The sequence below is a fragment of the Podarcis pityusensis genome, assembly GCF_964106645.2.
Source record: "Podarcis pityusensis genome assembly, chromosome: 2".
Lineage (NCBI taxonomy): Eukaryota > Metazoa > Chordata > Lepidosauria > Squamata > Lacertidae > Podarcis > Podarcis pityusensis.
In genome coordinates this window covers 43681135-43704407 of record NC_138029.1, presented here as the reverse complement: position 1 = coordinate 43704407, position 23273 = coordinate 43681135, and the positions used below count along the sequence as shown (strand labels likewise).

Here is a 23273-nt window from a genome sequence, read left to right as displayed (position 1 = left end):
ATTCATTGCTCCACACACTTTTGCCTCTTGCCTCACCAAGTAGTCACACCAGTGAGTACTTAATTCTCCCTTAGGTTATCTAGGCAGAAATGTAGCCCTCAGGCTGTAAAAGGCTCTCCATCCCTGGTTGACAACTAACTGGCAGTGGCTTTCCAGAGTTTTGTACCTGGAGATGTCAAGGATTGAATCTGAGACCTCCTGCATGCGTAATAGGTTCTCTTCAACTGAGTTACAGCAACCCTTCCTTAGCCACAGCTTGATCCAAGGAGGTTTGTACATTTTTAAAGGGAAGCAGGGGGAGCTTTCCCTGTGTTGATATTTCTTAGGCCTAGTCCACACATGCAGCACAATAGGGTGAAAGAACAGACCATACCACAAGTTTGTGGGTGGGGATGTCTCCCCACCTCCCATAATGTAAAATATGTAAAATATTCCCTGTAAAAAAACATTTTTTAAGCATATGGAGCAAGTGGGAGGCTGCACCCCAACCCAATTCCTGCTGTTCTAGTTGCAGTGTTTTTTCCTCTATCTTCATAGAGAGCAACTCAAAATTCTGATATCCTTCTAGCTGCTAAATAAAACAGTAGAATCTTTTCTCCCCTTTCAGGATTCTTGTCACCTCATTCTGCTGCGCATAAAGACCGGCCTTTAGTTTTCATCATACCAGCACCTGTTTAGTTCTTCAGTTCCGACTAACACTTTTCTCTTTTCAGCTTTGGGCCTGGCCGGCCTTCTCTCCTACCACAGGCTGGGGCCCATCCTGGCTGATGCTCACGTTGAAGGGAAAGAATGGGAGCGAGTGGGGAAGTCCCCACAATGTGCACAGGTGCCAGGCAAGCCCAACTATGAGGTCCTGTCCACGGTGGCCTCTGCTTTTGTGGGCCACAACGAAACCACAGCCTTGAGGGCCCCCGTCTTTTTCAACTTCAGTCACCGGACAGCAGTGAGTACATAATTCCCTCTTTGCCCTCCCTAGCACCAGCCATCGCCAATACTCTGTGCGGGCCATTTTTCTGTTCCAACCTTGCCCTTTTACACGAGGAAGCAGACGTGCCAGAAAAGAAGGGCCTTCTCAGTCCTCTTCTGTCCATCTCCCATGAGCAGATGTTGACATCTCATTGATCCATATTATCAGCATTAAGTTCAGACTGTTTATGCTTCCTCCCATTCTGTGTACATGTACACATTTGTAGTATCAAGTTACCGAGAATACTACTCCGCTGCTCCTAACCTCCAGGTACCTCAAGATGCTTCCCTCCCACTTTTCTTCTTAGGAATCAAAGCCTGACCTGCAGGTGATTTGTGCCTTCTGGAAGCCTGTCAATGGCAGTGGGCACTGGTCTCAAGAAGGCTGCACACGCCTAGACACCACTGACACCAGCACATACTGCCGGTGCGACCACCTCACCAGCTTTGCTGTCCTCATGGCCTTCTATGATGTGGAGGTGAGTCCAAAAGCCCTTTCATTTTCTTGGCCACTGACACATTATCTTCCCATGTACTGCAGTTAGGAGGAGACATTAGAGTGGGTTGTATCCAACACTGCATGAGTGGACTTCACTTTCTCCCCCTGTATGCACTCAAAATATTTCCCGGAGTCCCCCAAACCTCTGGGGCAGAGTTTTGAGGATTACAGTGTGGAGAAGAGGAACGGGAAGTCCTGTTGCATAAGCAGAAGCCTGTTTCGCTCCTGCAACAGCAGTGTTGGATGCAAGCAGTGATTCAGAGACTTGACATAAGCTTGAGAGAGGTGGAGTGACAGAGACATTACAAGAAGTGTCAAAGTGAACATGATTGATTCACTATTTGTGTTCCCAGAGGAAAAAACCTATAAAGGGAAAACTTGCACACCTTTTCCTGTGCTGGACTGCGTGCATCCCACGCATACTGAGTGACCACAGCCGTATCACAGGGGAGATGTAGATCTTCCATTTTTGTATGTTATACCACAAATGTGTGGGAAGCAGAGAGTTGTCCTTGCTGTTTGAGGGCTGCATCTGAAGTCGCCCTGAAGGAGCTGACTTTGCAGGGATATGAGTGTTTCTTCTCTTGATGTCACACCAGCAGCGCAGATAATGGATGCGCATCAGATGGCTTTTTAGCAGACACAGAGTCAGCTGCTTGGCTCACACAAGCACCTGCTGGGGTCCGTGGGGTGAAGCGCTGGCTGGAGGCATGGCCTGCTCTCTTTCTTAGTGTTGTGCACATGTTCAAACCTGCACACAAGGCAGAAACCAACAACGAGAAATGGGGGGGGGGGCACACTGTGAGAGTAGTGGCATTTTTTTAACGGTAGGAAGCAGAGGACACTTGCCACAGCAAGCAACAGCTTCTGGAGCAATTGCCTTGCTTGCTGCTTGCCTGCCCTTCCATTTCCCAGCCCAGAGATGGGATGCCTCTGGCCCTCCAGATGTTGCTGAACTCCCATCAGCCTCAGGCAGCACGACTAGTCATCAAGGGGGAGATATTTGAGGCACCACAGGCTCCCTACCTGTGCTGTAGGCTACTTACGTGGGGTCTAAACCTCCACTGTGACGGACGGGTGAGTTCAAGATCAGCCTGGCAACAGCAGGAGGAAGCAGAGAGATGCTAGCTGGGTACAGAGAGTAAGGACTGGGGGACGACCCAGAGGAGACATTCATGCTCCTGGCTTTGGCTCAGCTCACTTGACTGACTTACTTGGGAGCATGAAGCTAAGGAGACAAGAGGGGAGGAGGGAGTGTATGCGGTGACTAGAGGGGAAAGAAGAGAGGCTGCAGGTACTCTGAAGCCCAAGGACTCACAACTGTTTGAGGCTAGATCAAAACCAAGACTAGGAGTTATGGTCCCTGGTGTTTTGTGGAGAAGACGTAGGAGTCAAAGCAGGTTGTCCAAAGAGCAAGGAGAGGTTCAGCCTAGATAACAGGACTTCTGACCCTTCTTCCCATTAAAGTTTCCAGTGGCTTCAAAACATTGCCTCCTAGAGACTAGGAACTGAGACTGCAATTCAGCTTATTATTATCAGTGTCCTTGGTGGGGAGGTCCTTTTTGGGTAATCAGCCAGTTATGCCAGATTTCCCCTAAGACTTGGCTTGTATTGCATGGGCTAAGTCTTTTGTCATTGTGGCAGGACTGGGGTCTGGATATCATCACCAAGATTGGACTGGTTGTGTCTCTGATCTGCCTGTTCCTGTCCATCCTCACCTTCCTGTTCTGCCGTGCCATCCGAGGCATCCGCACCACCATCCACCTCCACCTTTGCCTGGCCCTCTTCGTTGGCTACGTCATATTCCTCATGGGTGCCGGGAACACTGGCAACCAGGTAACTGGCCAGGATTGGCCTGCTAGCATGCACACAGAGAGCTATTTGACCAGAGCTATTCCAAGGGAAACAATTGGGGGGTGGGGGTAGCCCAGGGCCCTTTGATAGCACCCCTGTTGACAGGAGCTCCTGGCTTCTTACTCAGGCTAGTGAGCATCCCTTGACTACAGCCCTTGCTGACAGCATTACAAAGACCCTGTGCTTGGGAGCAGGAAGCTAAGGAGACTAAGGAACTGATGGCTACAGCAGGCTGTAGGATGTGGCAATGATGCGGTGGGAACAGGAAGCACCTTGCAATTCCTGTTTTGTCATATTTCCATTTTTGCATCTCCCTCTGTGTGTGGGGGGGGTCTCCCGATGTGGGACAGCTTTATAGGATATGGACACCATGCTGAAGGAGGAGCAAATAATGTTTTTGCAGAAGGTGAAGAGGTGGAGGGACAAAAGTGCAAGGCACTTGGCTCAACCTGTTCCCCTTGCATCGTCATTATGTCCAAAGCTGATGATAGAAATGAGCTGCTTTGTGAAACGTCTATCTAAACGGCAGGGGCATTTGCCAGAAAGGCAGTTTGTGTTACAATGTCAAACTGCAGCTGCCATATCACTTAGAGGCAAGGGAAGGGTTGCTTGATACCGTGGCATGGTAGCAGATCTCCAGTATGGACCATTTCAGTTTGCAAAGTACCAATTCAAGTTCTTCCCCAAACAAGTAGGCAGCTGGATTTTCCTCCCTTTGGATTTGGGGACCTTATGCATTTCCCCCCCAACAAGTAGCCCCTTTCACAACCTCCCCCTGGCTCTGTCTCCCCTCCCAGACAACTTGTGCTGTAGTGGCTGGGCTACTGCATTTCTTCTTCCTCTCGGTCTTCTGCTGGATGCTACTGGAAGGCATGGAGCTCTACCTGATGGTCGTCAAGGTCTTCAATACTCACAGCCTCCGGCACTGGCACATCTTCCTTGTAGGATATGGAATCCCAGCCATCGTGGTGGGCATCTCGGCTGCTGTCAATAGCGAGGGCTATGGCAACCTAAGAAAGTAAGTCCTGGGGTTTTGGTGTGCACCCATGTGAACTAGGGAGTAATTGTCCAGTAGAATTCAGGATACCAGATCCAGTGGGGACAGCTAGGTAGCATGTTAGTAGTGTGTAATAAAAATGTTTGATTTTATACAAGAGGGCTCAGCATGGACAAGCAAAGCACAGCTGCTGTTCTGGAGCACCAAGCCTCTGTATGTGCATCTGAAATACCAGGTTCTCAGCTTTGGAGTACTCGTTGATCCAGCTTGAGGCACAGGTGGCATGGAAGGCCTTTCTAGCAGCGTATACTACTTTGTCAACAGCAACCCCTGCAGGGCAGGGAGTGTTTTTGCACTAGGTATTCCAGAGTCTGGTGCAATTTCATTTAAAGTACTCTAATGGGGCCGCCCTTGAAAATGGTTGGGAAAAGGTAAGTAGCTCAAAATGTAGCAGCCAACATTTTGATTAGGGACAAGGTATGAGATCACACCTTGCCAGATTTGAGAAATGTATGTACATTGCTTATTGGTTTACTTCCAAGCTCAACTCAAGATGCTGGTTTTGACATTTAAAGCCCTTCATAGTTTGGGACCTGTGAACCTTAAGGACAACCTTCTCCCACATCAAACTGACTGTGTTAAAAATTCCATGAAGGACGTTCTCAGTGTACATTAGCAATAGGTGGCAACAAAGGAGAGGAGCTTCTCATCTGTAGCACTCCAGAAATACGGGGCAGCAACCATATTTCGATCATTTCATGCATTTTAATTGCTTGTGTTTTAAAAAGTACTGGGAAGTTATATTTCCTACAGCTGTATTTTAAAATACATTGTAAATTGCCATGGGATAAATAATTGTGAAGGGTAGTATACAAATAGCTGAAACAAATAAATGTTTAGGAGTGAGATCACATGTGAAGGAAAGTCCTTTTCTAAGGGGACAGGGGAAACAGATTCATAATACGCAGAAGGTAAGACAGTTTGATCCCAAACGATTCACCCTCTGCCTTTCCCCCACAGCTGCTGGCTTAAAATGGATAAAGGGTTCCTTTGGAGCTTCCTGGCCCCCGTTGCCCTCATCATCATGGTAAGCTTAATGCATCCCAGGAATAGTCATTTAGTCTTTTTTTCTTGATGACAATCTTTACCCTTTCCTTGCATGTATTAGCACACTTCTATCCAATCCAATGCTTACAAAGGCATCAGTGAGTGGTGGTTGGTTTTTTTATTCAACTTTGGATGCAATTCTCCACCTATTGCTTTGAATCCATTTCTCATCAGTTTCTCAGCTGTCTGCAGTTCACTCTTTCCCCACACTGGCAACCAGAACTGCCTTGATTCTCAGCCCCATCCACTTTCCAAAGGCATGGCTTCCAGAGATTGGGGGTGGGGAAAGAGAGGTGATTTTATGTATATCAGGGAACATTTTTTTCCGGCCAAGCTGTGTTTTGTGACAAATAGTACCCACCAAAGTAACTAAACCCCATTTCAATCATCCAGGCAACCCAACCATTTCATCCATGAGTTTTGGCTTACACAGATATGTAGGGGTAAATTGTGTACATTGTGTGTGAGAAAACTGGCAGGTGGAAAAACTCATGTGTGTGCAGCAGATGCAGCCCAAAGACCAGCTCTTATCTCTGCATCTTGTTAACTTCCATCTCCCATCTTTTCTGCACAGCTGAATGCCGTTGTCTTTGTGGTTACCGTCTGGAAGCTCTCTCAGAAGTTTGCCGATATCAATCCCGATATGAGTAAACTGAAAAAGCAGAGGTAAGCAGCCACAGAGTCCCCCTGGAGTCTAAGACGTCAGGCAGTAACTAGCAAAAGACAATAACAGCCCTTCCATGTAGCAGTAGGATTATGCTAAACAGTTTACTGGGCTGATGGGGGGGAAAGTGATGTTATATTTTTCAAAACTACACTAATTCTACCTTGGCTGTGAACAAGTGAAACACATGCTTTTATTCTAGGACTGTCTCAAGTTGCAGGCCCACTCTAGCTCCTCTGCCGAGGCTAATCCTGACTGTATCCTCCACAAGCCAGCACATAAATTGTGTTCCTTTTCTTCTCATCCCTGCAGGGTACTCACAATCACAGCCATTGCCCAGCTCTGTATTCTGGGTACTACCTGGGTCTTTGGCCTGTTTCAATTCAGCAATCAAACCCTCGTCATGTCTTATATCTTCACTATCCTCAACAGCCTGCAAGGACTTTTTATCTTCCTCCTGCATTGTCTGCTCAAGAAACAGGTACCTGCAGTAGGAGAAAGGCAAATGGGTGGGAAGCCATCTCCAGTACTGCAGTGCTATACACAGTTACCTGAGAGTAAGCCCCATTAAACACAGGAGGACTTACTTATGGAAAAATGCACATAGGATTGGCACTGCAAATTTGACAAAGGGGTGGTTTGGGCAGGTTGGGGCTGGGACATGAAACCCAAATGGCCAATTGCTTATGTTTGTCTGGCTGTAGAAGGGGTACCATACAAACATTGAACACCATGAAGACAATTAACAACATGAGCCTGTCAGCTGCAGTTTTACTTTTGTGCCTAGGTGCGTGATGATTACTACCGCTGGTTCTGCAAGGACAAACATGGCAAGCCCCACAGCAGTGACAAGTATTCCAACTTCAGCTCCACAGTGGGTTCCAACACATTACAGGTAAGCGAACACAGCAGGTGCTGTGGCATAACCCCCCCTCTCCACAGATCATCACTCTTCCCACCAAGCTTGCAGTTGCCCTGCAACAACAACATGGCTCTCAGCCTGGCACTTGCAAATCTTCTAAAAACTACCCCCCATTTCCCCCACTGTTCTTCATTAATACTGCAGCTTTCCTGAAACAGCAATAGTTTTCTTTTGGACCTTACAGCTAAGCTCCACTTAGGGGGAGACAACCAATTCCCTTAGAATCATAGAAGTGAAGAGTTGGAAGGAACCCTGGGGGTCATCTATTCCAACTCCCTGCAATGCAGAAATCATAAATGACAGCTTAAAAACCTCCCAGGAAGGAAAGTCCACCACCTTTCATGGGAGTCTGTTCCACTGCAAGGAAGGATTTATGAGCAAACAAGCAGAAACAGTTGGTTGCATGTTATAAAGCAGCGCTTTCCAAACCGTATGTCGCAACACACTAGTGTGTTGGTTGCAGTATGTAGGTGTGTCATGCAAACACTCCCCATGCTTCTCCCGGGGCTGCAAAGGGATTCGTTTAACTTCATTTTTCTAGTAAAACTGAATTGCTGTGTAAAAATGATGCGTGTGTAAAAAGTTTGTCACCAACATGAAAAGTTTGGCAAGCTCTGTTATAAACGATTAATGAAACAGAAGATGGGAAGATACATGGGCTATGGCACACGATGCTGACAGTGATAAAGTGCTATTAAGACTCCTACCATTGCATCCTTTCTCTCTTACAGGCACCCAGTACTTTGAAAGAATCTGGAATTTAGCAACCAAACTTTGCAGAAGCAAGTTTCAAGAGTGCTGTTTGGAACATGAGAAACACATCTTGTTGTTCCAGCAATCTTTCTTCTAGAAGAGTCACCCACTAAGGACACCCACCCAGCAAGGACAATTGAACTGCCAGAAGGCTATATAGGGACCCACTGAGCAAACTCAATAACTGGACCAATGCTATTAAGCTGATGTTGGCACAGCCTCTTCTGATTGGGCTCCTCCGTCCTCTACACCAAGACTCACCTCTCTCAAGAAGAGATGGAGCAAGTTAAAACGGTACTTTGCACACGTGACACTTTTAAAGAGGTCCTTGCAACAGACATTGGCTAACTCTAGTTCTAGAAAGTACACAGGCTGTATACCTTGCTGTTCAATCATCATTCACCAGCTGTAGGTGTTCATCAAAAATCTGGTGAACTTTGCACATTCGGTCCAAAAAACCCATTGAAACAATATGATGGAGTAAATACATCCTTTCCGTCCACTCCTTGTTCTCTATGGAATGATCCAGACAGCCCTGATCACTGTGGTATTTTCCAGGTCTCTTGTTGCTGGCTAGTTTGATAGCAGTCCTTCCTATCAGTAGCTTGTCTTTTTCCACATACTCTAAGCAGCAGCCTAAAATAATGACCGCAACACAAACTGGTCCAACAACCATAGATAAAAGAAGAGCCTCAACTAGGAAGGACAAGGCTGTTACTCGCTTCTCTTGCCATCACTTAACCTACGAAGACTTAAGAAGAGCCTGCTGGAACAGGCCAGTGGCCCATCTAGCCCAACCAGATGCCTCTAATAAGCACTGAGAGCACAACAGTATTCAGAGGCAAGTTAGACCCATTTGTGCAAGGAATAGCAAAAACTGAAGCCTAGTATCACTGAGATGATACAGGTCAGCACATACTTCTTCAGGCTGCAGGTGACAGCTCACATGACTGAAGATTTCCCCCATATAGAGAGCACCAACATAACATGAAAAGAGGAGGATGTGAGGGCAATGCCTAAAATCTGCCCCCTCCCAAAGGCATCTAGTTTTCTACGTCCAATAATTTATTTATTTATAATAGGATAAATGTTCAAGCAGTCTCCAGCTATAGCTTAGACACATTTTTCTACAGGATTCAGATGCACAGAGTCAATTTAGGCAAGGAACAATAGTGAAAGTTGTGTTTGGGTTGCCCAGAGTCTACTTTTCTCAGAATTCAGATTCAACAGAAGAAAGTATCTACATCTCATGGTTACAAAAAATGCAATAATGCTTCATCAGTTGATGATTTAGGCACATGAGCTCATTGCTTTCCTCGTCGCCACTTTCAGGGAAGCACATGTGCTCTTAAACTCAACACCTCACTTTTGTGTTTGGTACACTGGAATCCATACTAGAGTTGGAAAATGTCAAATGACTCTTCAGGTTGCCATCATCAACAACAGAAAACTGAAGCGTACACAAGTAGAATCATGACAGGAACCCCACTGCTATAAAGGTCCTCATACGCTATTTCCTTCTAGCTCCATATTCCTCAGCTTAACAAGGAGATGCACATTTCTATGCCCCCCGCACTGCTACCCCCAGGATTTCTGCGCAATGGCAGCAAAAAACAAGGGCACAGCAAGCAGTGTAATCTCAATCAGAAAACCCACCAGTCAAGTAGCAGAGAGGCTCTTGTACAAAGACTAAATGATAGCAGCACATATAAAGCAGCAGGAAGGAGAGAAAGCAGACAGTTTTCTGGAAGCCGTTACTGAAGTTAACGAAGACCCATATTGGCAGTTCACATCAAACACTGGAGCTTTACAGAGCTTCCTGTTTAGACTAATTTATTTAGGACTGTTTCCAATTTTGCCAGATTCCTACTGTTCTTGCCAAAGAGATTGGCTATGTATACTGCAATTCCAGATGCTCTTTACTCCTAACGTGTGTGGATAGCCAACGCACATTAGCGTTAACAAATCTTTATTTTATTTAGTTTTAAATCCTAGTTGAGAAAGAAAAGGTGTTGCACAGCAAGCTTTGCATGCACCTGAACACCAGGTTTTGCAGTATTCAAATCAGTGCAATGGATTCAAAATGTAGCGACGTTTCTAATGCTGTGTAACTGTTTCAGAACTTACTCTACTATGAAATATATTCACTCTAAGGATGTCCTTAGGTAAACTTACATGCGGTTTATCCAAGCATCTTTGCACAAATAAGCTTATGCTCCTCTAACTACCCACCCCGTTATTTGAAGCAATTGTCTCTCAACCACTATTTTTTCCTAACATGTACATTTAATTAAAATATATTTTGGAATTCTGAGTTATACCATCTTTCTAAGCAAGTAACTTTTGGGGAGGGGGGGAGGGAGAAGAGTAATGTGCAATGCGAAGGAAATGGGTAACTACTTTAACACACCAGTTCAAACATCCTACACTTCATAGGAAAGCAAGAGGAGATAAAAAGCCAGGACAGCTGACACTATCTGATTATATAGAAGAACAAATATCTCATACAAGGGTATGTAGAGCAAGGACATACATATCAATAGTGCCTGTCTTGTTTTCTCCAAAAGGAAGATCTGTTTTACCTTTCTGTTCTGTGAAACGGTTTGCAATGGAGACATGTCAAACAAGCACACTGCTCAAAGCCAGGACAAAGGTGAAAAGTGGTAGGTCTTGGTAAAGGAAGATGTAGGACATAGGAGACTAGCAGGCTGCAGAAGAGTATCTACGGCAAGTTTAAGAAAATGCACAATCCTGATACACAGAAAGTGGGAGACGTAGCAAGGATGGAAGGCACCAAGAATGTAAATACCCACAACCTGGCTCACTGTGCCTCAAGAACAGCCAGAAAATGACATTTGAAAAATTCATTTATTACGAAACTTAGCCACAGGGGTTTACTATTCAAAAAATATAAAAGTCTAATTAAAAAAAAGCCCCCAGGCTACAGCAGAGGCAAAATACCACCTGGGCAATTTGTAGGACATTCATTTAACATCAAACACCTCTATACGTTTAACAGTGTGTTTAAAAAAAAACAAAAAACATTCATCTCACTTCACCAAAAGATAGAGGTATTGTGTTCCATCAGGTTCCATTCTGGACCAGGTGGGAAGGATCCACAAACAGCTACCGACTCTGTTCAACTGCAGGAGACAAAACAGTCAGTCAATACTCCTCCCTAGCAAAACCAGGGCAAAAAACTTACAAGCTACCGCTGCTATGGAGAGGCATTTTGCTATACCCATTACCAGTTCTACAAAGGTGGAGTAGGTAACTCCACCACAACCAAACATGTCCCTCCCCAGTCCCCTGCATTTCAATGGGGCTTGAAAAAGCCTACTGGCTCCCAAAGGCAGCTTTTTTCAATCCATAAACTTGCAAGGAACAATGAGAGGATCTTGTGGGGCAAATGGGGATGCCCCACAACTGCATCCGGCCCACATGCTCCCCAATCCTGTACTAGGGTTAAAGTTATTCAGGTAGCCTAATGGTAATTCAGAGTTGTCATCCCAAAGACTTCAGCAGGCACTGCTCCCAGCATAGTGCCCTGCTTCCAAGAACCATTGCTGCAACATGTACCACGTACTTCACATTCCACCTCCTCACCCCAGCAGCCTCTCATTGGCACCGTAACAGTTACCTCTGTCCCAACAGCTGCAACACATCTGCCAGAGCAGGGTTTTTTTCCTATCATCTGCCACTGACTCATGGGGCAAGGAGGAAAGATAGAGGATCAGTTGGGGGGCAACTGAACCACAACTTCAAAGGTCTTGCCCCTACCTATCTGTTCCCTTTCAAACATTTGGGGGAGGAGAGACACAGAAATCTGGTGCTTATTAGAAGCCTCCCACTTTGAAGGTAACAAATGATCAGATGAAACTAAGCAGCAAGCCAGAGTCAGTCTAGAAGTGTCCCCAAATCCATGCCCTACAACACAAACAGGGCACAAAAATGGGAACAACTTCCACAAGTGCAATAGAACGTCTCTCCTCCCCACACTCCTGATATCCTGATATGCTCTGGAGTTTCCCACAACCCTCTGGAGCCAATTTGTGGGTGGTGGGGGCAGAGAAGTGAAATTCCATTGCACTTTAAGACCCAGCAACATATACTATAGGTACAGACGAGGATCCACTCAATGGACCACTTTGTCTTCCTTCAGGTTCCCAGAAATAGTGTACAATGGCTACCCTGATTCTCCCCCACACTTGGGCAGGGTAGACAAAGAACATGCCATCAGGAAGAAAAGCCTGTCCAAGTTAATTTCTAGTACATACTATATGTGGAGATGTCTATCTCTTCAGGGAGCTCAGCGACGTTGACCTCAAAACGATCCTGCACTTCATTGAGGATTTTGGCATCACCTTCATCTGACACAAAAGTAATAGCCAAGCCTTTTGTGCCAAAGCGCCCAGCGCGGGCCACCTGCAAAGAGAGGTTTATATCAAGGACACACAGAAAAAACATCCTTATAATCTCTGAATTCATCACCCCAGAGGTACTATCTCTGCCCTGCACCCTGTGACAGGCTCAGAAAGCAGGCTGATGCTCTTTTCCTCCACCCTGGAAACTATGTAGCCTGATTGCAGAAACATTTGCAACTAAACTACCAAAGTTAAATTATCAGAAAGGATTTGACTAGGAACTAGCCAGGACCTGCAACGGTTAGCAGCTCCCTGCCACAAGCATGAATGGCAAGGTATTAGAACAAATACCTTCCAGAGAAACAAGTCTGACTCTGCAGTTCATTCCCCATCCTATAACTAGACTCACTCTGTGCAGGTAGGTATCTGAATCCTCAGGCATGTCATAGTTGAAGACTATGTTGACCCGCTCTATGTCCATCCCACGGCCAAACAGATTAGTAGCTACCAGAATCCGACGTTGGAAGTCCTTGAACTGCTGGTACCTAGACAGCCTGCAAAGAACAAAAGAGACATGGCTGACCTCCCCTGAACACATACAGGAGCTGTATGCAGTGCACAGCCCATTATCTCTAGTGCATTAACTTTCTAGATCCCCTCTTCCCCTTAACACACACAACTGATGTCAACAAGCCACATTCCATGATAAAAAAGTGAACTCAGCATTCATGTTCTGCACTATATTTGCTGCTGCCCTCTCCTGACACAGCCATCTCGCTGTACTCACCTCTCCTCCTGAGACATGCCTCTGTGAATAGCAATGGCTGGGAAGTTCTGCTCAACCAAGAGCTGAGCTAATGCCATGCAGCGCTGCACCGACTTCACAAATATCACAACCTGCAAGGGGTGGGAAGAGGGAAGGGGCTTTAACATGGAAGCTCCAGGGACTCCCAGGAGCCCTGCTTGTCAATCCTTGCTAACACAGACCTGGTTGAACTCCAGCACATCCAAAAGGTCAAAAAGCTTGCGGTTTTTCTCAGTGTCCTTCAACTTCACGTAGTATTGCTGCAGGCCATGGAGAGTCAGCTTGGTCTCATCATCCACAAAGACCTCCATGGGCTGCGAACGGAAAAGAAAGCCAATGTGACCTTTTACCAGCAAAGACAGCAAAATGCTCCAAACATATCTAGACAAGTTTTTAAACACCACTTTTCATGTTTAATTGATAGATGTAGAAAATATCAAATTCCCACAGCGATAGGCATTACTTTGATCACTACAGGGAATGTTGGATGCTGGGAGCAGAAATAGAACTATTTCTTCTGTAGAAGTGCAGATGAATTCTCTACATGCTCAAAAGCTCCCTCTTCTGCCAAGCACTGAAGGGAGAATTCCCACTACTGTTAATTATCTGCAAAATTGCTTTAAGTGCCTGGAAGGAGAGAAAGCTAACTTGGTAGGCATTTATCATGCATTTTATCAAGGTCCCGAGGTAAACATTTTCTAATCTACTGGGAAAACAATGAAGACAAAGAAACATTCAAAACTAGTAGGTCAACTAGATGAGATGCCGCAGTGCAGCTCTCCTTTACAACCAAAAGCATGTAATGATAGCACTCAGCAGCTGTTGGCATCTGCACAGCTTCAGACGGAATTTAACAGTGGTAATGAGAGACTGATGGTCATTTTCCACCCTGAGCTATATACCTGAACGTGCCTAACTTTCTGTCTTCTCTGGCTGCCATGGTACACTATTCCAATCAGTGGGGGAATCAAAGGGAGCATGGAGTGACATTCACTGGTGCAATGAGACTATCCCCTCCCTCCTCTTTCCATATGCACCCTAAGTCTGTTCCATGGATTTTCCCAACCATCTAGAGCAAGACAATTCAGCTCTAAGGGAACTTCATTTTTTAAACTTTATATGCCAGAAAGTATCAGCCTCAATAAGCAGTGTCTGCATTTCCAATACTATTGATATGCATTCTACCAGGACTTGCAAAAAGGGAGAAAAATGCCACTGTGGTCCTATAGAGAGATGAAACAGAAAACAATGTGTTTGGGTTTTCTAACAGCCACGTTAAGAAAGCATAGGGAACACAACAAAGTTGAATAGGACTATGATCACTAACTTCCCTCCACCTATCGTCACCCAAGAATGATATAATGAGCTGCAAACAATCCAATGCCTCCATGGGCATAGCTGCCCCCCAAATCAATCAAAATCAATACAAATCTTAGGTTCTGCCCCCACCCCCACAATCCTGGCTACACCCATGACTGCCTCATACTACCAAGCCTTCCTTCAACATAAAGGGTCCCTTTTGAAACAAGGCAGTAGGGCAAAACTGCCTCAAAGGGGCCTCTTTAGCCTAGTGTGGAAGGCCTTTTCCTGGATCTCCTACGCTAGTGCAACCATCTAGGACAGTTTCTTAAACTTGGGTCTCCAGCTTGTTTTGGACTACAACTCCCATCATCCCTGACCACTGGTCCTGGTAGCTAGGGATAATGGGGTTTGTAGCCCAACAGCAGCTGGAAATCAAAGTTTGGGAAACTAATCTAAGGGGAGGATGAAATCAAAGGTTTTAGGGCTTACATCCTGCATGAACTTTCTGCAGACAGGCCGGATCTCCTTGCTCAGGGTGGCACTAAACATCATGCATTGCTTCTCATGGGGTGTCAGTCGAAAGATCTCCTGCACATCACGACGCATATCTGAAAGAACAGCAGGAAGAATCAGGTTGCTGTAATTCACCAAATACTGGCTTCTGAAAAGGACATACCAGTCTGAGTTCCACCACCTTCCTCCACTCTTGGTATCCAACATGTCTCTGCTCTACCACATAATCTGAACAGGAACAGAACTTCAGGCTGTAGAAACCGTCCCTCGCTTCCCCATGTTCTTGAAAGAGATGGCTGACTTCCTGACATGCCTCAGGGCAGATTTTTTAAGCAACAGTGCCCTTCCTCTAGCTGGCTGCTCCTCAGTTCCTTGACTTGGAACTCAAGCACCAGACTTTCTCCCAAGGCCAGCAACTCCCATACCCAAATGGATGAATAACCCCAGACCATGAAAACGCAATACATTGTGTCTTTATTATGCCAGCCCCTCTTGTCTCTTACCCAACTGCTCCAACATCTTGTCACACTCATCCAAAACAAAATGCTTGACATTGCGCAAGTTGAGGGTCTTGTTGCGCACCAGTGCTAAAATGCGGCCCGGGGTCCCCACCACAATATGTGGGCAGTTTTTCTTCAGCACCTCTTCATCCTTTTTGATGGAAAGCCCCCCAAAGAAGACTGACACCTGCAGTACAAACAGAAACTACTGTCAGCCACATAGAAAAACCCAACCACCTAACCTTCAGAACTTCAATAACTCCCCACCAATTTACTTACGTCAGGGATAGTCAACATGGTGCACTCCAAATGCTGCTGGCCTACAACTCCCATTATCCCTGACCACTAGGCCATGCTGGCTGGGGCTGATGAGGAGTTGGTCCACCAACATCTGGAGGGCACCACACCTAACTTGTGCAATAAAGTACTTGGAAGGGAGAGTGCAATTAACTACGAGCGTGGCATACCTACGCTCCGTCTCACCTCTAATCATAGAATCATAGAGTTGGAAAGGACCATGAGTACTGTCTAGTCCAACCCACTGCAATGCAGGAATCTTTCACCCAATGTGGAGTTTGAACCCGTGACCCTGAGATTAAGAGTCTCATGCGCTAACAACTCTCCACCATAATATAACACATCAGATCAACTATTGTTCCGAACCCAAGAAACAAGGCTTTTGGTCCCCATGAAGCAATTAGGTGGTGCAAGGAAGCAGAGGCAGGCTCTTTCAGAATACAGTGGTACCCCGCAAGACGAACGCCTCGCAAGACGGAAAACCCGCTAGACGAAAGGGTTTTCCGTTTTGGAGGCACTTCGCAAAACGAATTTCCCTATGGGCTTGCTTCGCAAGACGACAGCCCATAGGGAAATCTCCGGGACAGCGGGGAAGCGCAGCGCGTCTTCCCCACTGTCCTCGGACCTCCTCCCCCCGCCCGGCATCGGAACGAAGCTCCGATGCCGGGCGGGGGGGGAACGCCTCCTCCCCCCGCCTGGCATCGGAACGAAGCTCCGATGCCAGGCGGGGGGGACGCCTCCTCCCCCTGCCTGGCATCGGAACGAAGCTCCGATGCCGGGCGGGGGGGGGGTGGAACGCCTCCTCCCCCCGCCCGGCATCGGAACGAAGCTCCGATGCCGGGCGGGGGGGGAGGAACGCCTCCTCCCCCCGCCCGGCATCGGAACGAAGCTCCGATGCCGGGCGGGGGGGGGAGGAACGCCTCCTCCCCCCGCCCGGCATCGGAACGAAGCTCCGATGCCGGGGGGGGGACGCCTCCTCCCGCCGCCCAGCTTCGGATGGCTTTCCTGAAGACTTGGGGTGGGAGGAGGGTTTTCCTTCCCACCGCCAACATTCAGAATGCTGTTCTGAATGTTGGCGGTGCGGAGGAAAAACCCTCCTCCCACGCAAGCCCCGGGAACAGAGGGAAAGCGCTGCGCGCCTTCCCCTCTGTTCCCGTACCTGTCCTGAAGGCTTGCGGTGGGGAGAAAAGCCCTTCTCCGCACCGCCAGCCTGGCAAGCGGTTTCCCTAGGAACGCATTAATTGATTTTCAATGCATTCCTATGGGAAACCGTGCTTCGCAAGACGAAAAACTCGCAAGAAGAAAAAACTTGCGGAACCAATTAATTTCGTCTTGCGAGGCACCACTGTATAGGGACATAGTAAGCTACCTTAAACCAAGTCAGACTATTGGCCTACCTAGTTCAGTATTGCCTACACTGCTGGCAATAGCTCTGAGGGTCTTGATGGTCTTAGGTGGAGAAGCCAGGGAATGAGCTCAGTGCCTTTCATATGCTCTACCAAGTGTGTGCTCTACCAATGAGCTACAAGCACTTCCCATCAATTTAACTGGGTCTTAAACTGACAACAGGGTCTTAAACTGACAACATTACCAAAAGCCTGGGTTCCAACAGAGCTTCTCACCCATGAGCTTTCGTTCTACCTGAAGGTAGGTTCGAGTTTTAGATGCAGAAATTGTCAGTTTCCATTTCTTAGTACAGAAAGTATTGATCTGATGTGTAGAGATCTTTCCTGCTCTACTTAATTCAAGAGGGTTCTGGAAAGTTTTCTTTCTATGTGAAAGAAATAGGTAGAAGGTTCTTGTTTGGGTTATTCCTTCAGAGAAGCTGAGTACAGCTGGTTTAAACTGGTTCTGTTATCTTTTGCTGACTATATTAGGGAGGCCAGGAGGAGCCTGGGTTCTCTCTTACTTTCTCTTTCTCTTTCTGTCTCTGTTCTGATGTGGTGTGGTGTCCTGTATGCTGTGGTGTTAAGGTTTAGACTTATAAGTTATTGTACGTTTTATTGTAAGTGCTTCAACTGGATTTTTTATGGACTGTCCCAATCCTGATTGTATTGGATTTGTGACCATTATGCTCATTTGCCTTCAGTAGCAGTAAAAGCTCTGCTGGATGAAGTATAATTGCCTCTGATCTATTGTCCCCCCCCTTCACACGCAATGTGTCAGAAACATCTAAAACCATTCCCACAATAAGGTCACTTCCTCTCTCTCAACCCTATCTACAGGCTCTTTCCTAAATAACTGCACATACCATTTCCATAAGCAAAGATAGCCTTCCACCTTTTCCTGTCATACAGCAATAGCCTGCATTCTGTATTGTATATATTTCAGACCTAACTGCAAAAGATTTTCCCTTACCTTGACAGTGGACATATACTTTGAGAAGCGCTCATATTCTTTGCTGATCTGGAAGGCCAGCTCCCGGGTGTGACACATCACCAGCACAGACACCTGCCAGAAAGAAACGGACAAATTTGTACAATGGCAAGACAGTACAATGACAAGAAGGGTTTAGGACTCCCCACTGCTACCTGAAACACACATAACACTATACAATGGTTTAGAGCTATGTCCTTGAGATGCAGTGAGGATGAGCAGAGCCTTGGGCTTGAACGCTCCTCCCTTCTTCGCAACCACAATGAGGATTTGTTGAAAATTAGTTTCATTGTCAAAGACCACTGGCTTAAAAATTAAGAAAAAAACACTGCCTCATCCTGGCTTCACAGGAAAGTTGTGTGAACCTAAGGCTTTTCTCTGGCTCACAGCAGTTCATGCAGATGATAATAAAACATCATTTAGTGTTACATGTAAATACACCCTATAGCTCCAAAACAGAGTTGCGCTGAACATAAGCACAGTACAGTACTATTCCCCATTACATACCTGCCCATCCAATGGCTCAATCTGCTGCAGTGTAGCCAATACAAAGACAGCTGTCTTTCCCATGCCCGATTTGGCTTGGCATAGGACATCCATGCCCAGGATTGCCTGTGGAATGCACTCATGCTGCACTGAGAGAGCAAGAATAAGCAATAGTTTAGACAAGCCCTAGGCAAACACAGGAAGCCAAAGTAAATGTACCCCCAGAGGACTTGATCCCACCTCTTTCCCAACCCTTTAAATCCAGAGATTCCACACCACACCCTTCCATGAGGTTAACTTTTCTGCACACATACTAGGGGAGGAAAATCTCTTCACATCCAATAGCAGCTGCTGCACAAGCACTGGGATTTTCCAGGTTCATTAGCCTGAATTACAAGTTAAAATGAAAGACATGGCTGTGGAATAGTCATCCTACAGAAACTTCTTACTAGCACACCCTAAAATCCCTCCTTTCTCTTAAATGTTAGATCACACCCCATTCCATGCAGAGTCTAAACCCATTTCCCATGGCTAATAGGGTCTGCTCAGCTGGACTGACAATTATGAAGTCGCTCCATCCAAAGTGAACTCCATTTCCAATAAGGTAGGGCTCTAGAGAGCTATACTAGGCTCAACAAGGACATCCCATTCCAGCATAACCCTCCCTGCTCCCTGCAGCCCCCAGCTCTCACCCTGCACCGCATGGCACCACTGGCAGTTGCTCCCCGGTGGGTGGGCTGGGCTGGCTGACGAGGGGGCCAGGGGCCTTGGCTCAGCTCCTACCTTCTGACGGGTGCTCAAAGCCGCAGTCCACAATGGCACGAAGGAGCTCTGGCTTCAGCAGGAAGTCTCGGAAGCCAGAACTGTGAATGGAGACATAGGAGCCCTTCACATCTTTTTTATTGGGGACAGGGGCAGCATCAGTCACTGCCTGAGGCTCTTCATCCTCCTCATAGTCCAGCAACTCATTCTCTACATCCTGTTCAGCCATGTCCTGTAGAAAAACCAAAAGCAGGAATCAAAGGCTTGAGGAAAGACCACTAAGCCCAGGAGTAAGAGCACCCAAAGAACAGGAAAAGTGAAATCTGGATGAGTTAGGAACTGCAACTGTAGCTGCATCAACTGAAGGATGATCAGCTCAAAGCACTCCATCCACACCCATTAGTTCCAACTAGCACTGCCAGCTAATGGTTGAAGCGGATTGTACCATCTTTCCACAGTTCTCCGAGCATCTTTTAAGGCTTTCTAATATTTGCATCACACATTGCTTTTTATAGCCAAGTATTATTTCCTAACTTAGAATAACAGCTGAGAGGGAGGCAGTGAGGCTGCCCCAGCTCACTCCGCCCAATGGGCAGCTTGTCTTGCCCCCGAGGCGCAGGGCACGCACCACCCCAGGCACCCAAGTGGCCAGCTATGCCGCTGCCTAAGCGGGCACCATAAAGCAATTATGTCAACAGCCCAAGCCACTTGAATGTTCCAGAGGCTCCAAGCCCATTGGATCCATCAGCCTCTGAGGGGCAACCATCCTAATAGGTCCCCTGCCACTGCGGAGGGAGAAAGGTGCTGGAAGCCTAAAGGCGATAAGCAAAATGGCCCAACAAAAGTGCAGTGTTTCTAGGTAAGGTGTAGACTTTTTTCGAATCCTTTATCAAAAACTGATACTGCCAGATTATTTTTTTAAATTTAAAATCTGCCCTGCCTTTCAAAAAGGGCCTTAAATTGGATTAAAACAATTGTGTGTAATAGTTATTGTCAGAAACAGTATTTTCTGAATACCAGAGAGCACAGCTGCACTTCATATTCTGATTGCAGGCATCCCATTGGCCACTGTGAAAACAGAACACTGGACTAGATGCGCCTCTGGCCGATTCCAGAAGGCTTTTCTTACGTCGTTAGGGCAGCATATAAACAAATTTACCTTTTTCTTAAAAAAAAAGTTTATATACAAATAAGGGCCTGTCAATCTGTGTCTAAAGTTTATCGTACATCTATTAGAGGGTCTACCGTACAGCAACAACTACAGCACATTATACTAAGCACTTGCAGGTAGTTCTTGTGAAAATCTGGTGATGTAGAAAGAAATAGACCGAATTGGTAAACAGCAGCCCCAGGACCATCACTGTCCAGTAACAAAGCCCTCCAGCCAAAGCAGAACCAATGCAATCTGAAGTCTTGCCATAGTCTGAACAGGACATACTGCACCTTATGAAAGCCTTAGAGCAAAGGTAAGGCTAAGGACTGACTGCAACCTTTACTCCAATACTTTTATACCATGCAATACACCCTATTTTATTATGGCAGGTCTTCAAACAGATTATGAAAAAACCTATGCCTGTCTTTTTGGTGTGGAGTGTTTGTGAATGATTAAGAAGCGTCAGTTATTAAGAAGTACCGAAGAGACTTATTGCATGGGCTTATTGCCCCAGCTCTATTATTTTCATCGCCATGATCCTACACAATCTCAAAGGGAAACTCTCCACCAGAGTAGAAATCATATATTGAACAGATGAAAAGCTCTTTAATCTGTGTAGGCTGAAAGCAAAGAGTAAGGTTATAATAACTTCCATCAGAGAGCTTCAGTATGCTAATGACAAGGTAGTGGTGGCACACTCAGAGAATGACCTCCAAACCATCCTAAATATCTTTGCAGTGGCCTATCATTCAATATCCAAAAAACCAAAGTGCTGCACCAATAACCACAAAACAACCCCTCTGCAGTGCCACAAATCCAACTCAATGGTGAAACATCAGAAAGTGTTGATCACTTCTCCTACCTGGGCAGTTACCTTTCCACAAGGGCCAACACTGATGCCAAAATCCAGCATTGAATGAGCTCTGCAAGTGCAGCTTTCTCCTGATTAAAGTGCAGAGTGGTTGAGGACCAGGACATATGAAAGGAAACCAAAATGCTTGTTTACAAAGCTATTGTACTACCAACCTCACTGCATGCTTGTGAAGCATGGACCACTTATAAACGCCATCTCCAACTCCTTTAAAGATTCCACCAACAGTGTCTCCGAAAATTTACATATCACTTCGGAAGACAGGCGAACTAATGCCAATGTACTGGAAGAAGCAAAGATCACCAGTGTCGAAGTGATGATTCTGATTCTTCAACATCAACTTCGTTCAACTGGTCATGTTCGGATGCCTGATTATCATCCTCCAAAGCAACTACTCTATTCCCAACTCAATAATGGAAAGTCTAATTCTGGTGGTCAAACAAAAGAGGTTTAAAGACTCTCTCTCAAAGCAAATCTTAAATAAATGTAGTATAAGCACTGATAACTGCGAAACACTGGCCTGTGAGTGCTCCAATTGGAAAACAGCCTTTACCAAAGGTGTAATGGACTTTGAAGAAGCACGAACTCAGGATGAAAGGGAGAAACGTGCTAAGAGGAAGGCATGCTTGGCAAAACCAAACCGTGATCAACTCCCGCCCAGAAACCTAGGTCCCCCCTGTGGAAGGACGTGTGGATCCAGAATTGGCCTTCACATTCACTTACACGGTTAAGACCGTGTTCATGGAACACAATCTTACTTGCAGGGCCGGATTTAGGTTTGATGAGGCCCTAAGCTACTGAAGGTAATGGGGCCCTTTATATGTCCACCTGTCTTTTGTCAACAACCAATTGTCGCTTTTTGTGTGTGTTGAATATATGCTATATGGTAATTTATGGGCCTAGTAGGTATCTAAATCCATTTGCACTTGCAGAATGTGGGCACCCTATATATAGAAATGAGCAAACCAGTGATATTTGGGGAGCAGGCTAGAAGGGCCTATTACTTACATCATAGGAGCCTACACAACACAAAACACTGTTGTTGTATGTAGGTTTCATTTTATTTTTTATCTTATATTTTGGAAACGTACATCCAGTTTTTCCCCCCTTTAAATTTTATGGGGGCCCCCAAGAGAGTAGGGCCCTAACATGTAGCTTGTTTAGCTTATACGTAAATCCGGCAGTTTACTCGGCAACAAGTGATCGCCAGAGGAGGAGGGAGGAGGAAGGAGAGAGAGAGAGGCGGGACGTCGGCGGGGGCGAAAGAGAGCGCCTCCTTTTCAGGCGCAGGACCCCCAAGGGAGCCTCGGAAGCACAGCCAAGGCAGGGCACTCCCGGGTAGGCCCGAGCGCCGCAGCCACGAGGCTGGCGCGGGCGGAGGGGAGGCGCCGCGACGGCGCCTTCAAGTTCCGCAAGCAGCCGAGGCATCCCGGACTTCCGAGGCGCCGCCATGCAGGTCCTGCCCTCCCGAGCGCCTCGCCGGAGGCAAAGCGACGTATGTGGGGAGCAATTTCGCTCGTGGCCGAAACGGTCGTCTGAATGCGCCGGCGAGGAAGGAACCAAGAGGCGACCCAAGCAGAGGCGCCCCCTCTCCATGACCGACCGGCGCCCGCCCGCCCGCGCGCCCGCCCACCATCTCGAGGTCTGAGGGACCAGGCGCCAGGGCGGGAGGCTCGCGCCGCCATGGGAAGCCTCCCTCGCCCGCTCCTCGCCGCCGCCCTACGCAGAGCCCCCTCACCTGCTCAGGTCCGAGTTGCCGAGGCGCTTCCCGCTTCGCCTTGTGCACACCGCGCTCCAATTAGGATAGGACGGCCCAGTACAGGAAGCACCTTCGATTCCTATTGGCCGACGCCGACGCCGAGCGCGGGACCGCCTCTATACGAAAGCGCCGGAAGAAAGCTTCGACTCGTCTTCGCGCCCGCCAATCAAAAGACGTCAGCGCTGCGCTATTGGCTGGATTGAGACCCGGCGATTGAGAAAGAGAATACAGATGGGAGAAGGGGGCTGAGCAAAGCTTCCAGAAATCTATGGTGAGATTGTAGGAGGAGACTCCGCCATTTTGGATGCTGGCGGGAGTCGTCG

At 46.9% G+C, this 23273-nt stretch overlaps 2 protein-coding genes across 3 annotated transcripts in view; one reads left to right on the top strand and one right to left on the bottom strand.

Moving 5' to 3' along the window:
• Positions 1-10070, top strand: part of ADGRE5 (adhesion G protein-coupled receptor E5) — a 52897-nt gene extending 42827 nt beyond the window's left edge. For both annotated transcript variants that reach the window (XM_080996020.1, XM_080996019.1), the window contains 9 exons: positions 714-943; positions 1275-1445; positions 3110-3301; positions 4117-4337; positions 5337-5403; positions 5998-6089; positions 6400-6568; positions 6875-6982; positions 7741-10070. In XM_080996020.1, coding sequence (XP_080852146.1) covers positions 714-943; positions 1275-1445; positions 3110-3301; positions 4117-4337; positions 5337-5403; positions 5998-6089; positions 6400-6568; positions 6875-6982; positions 7741-7773 — 1283 coding nt within the window. In that variant the 3' untranslated portion in view covers positions 7774-10070. The remainder of the gene's footprint in view (positions 1-713; positions 944-1274; positions 1446-3109; positions 3302-4116; positions 4338-5336; positions 5404-5997; positions 6090-6399; positions 6569-6874; positions 6983-7740) is intronic.
• A 541-nt stretch (positions 10071-10611) lies between these two features.
• On the bottom strand, positions 10612-23055 carry DDX39A (DExD-box helicase 39A). Its single transcript, XM_080996021.1, has 11 exons — positions 22930-23055; positions 19189-19399; positions 18427-18554; positions 17902-17994; positions 15250-15433; positions 14723-14841; positions 13114-13245; positions 12914-13023; positions 12536-12680; positions 12040-12187; positions 10612-10905 (listed from the first exon to the last, which is right to left on the bottom strand). Exons 2-11 carry the CDS (start codon positions 19394-19396, stop codon positions 10889-10891), a joined length of 1284 nt encoding a protein of 427 aa, XP_080852147.1. The 5' UTR covers positions 19397-19399; positions 22930-23055; the 3' UTR covers positions 10612-10888.
• Positions 23056-23273: the final 218 nt, after the last annotated feature.

Excerpts from the sequence above, each read along its gene's own strand:
- DDX39A (XM_080996021.1), bottom strand. The coding sequence starts at position 19,396 with ATGGCTGAACAGGATGTAGAGAATGAGTTGCTGGACTATGAGGAGGAT. Across the intron at positions 13,246-14,722 it reads GCAGAAAGTTCATGCAGGAT|CCCATGGAGGTCTTTGTGGA; the intron begins GTAAGCCCTAAA and ends TTCCGTTCGCAG. Across the intron at positions 12,188-12,535 it reads CAGATACCTACCTGCACAGA|GTGGCCCGCGCTGGGCGCTT; the intron begins GTGAGTCTAGTT and ends CTCTCTTTGCAG.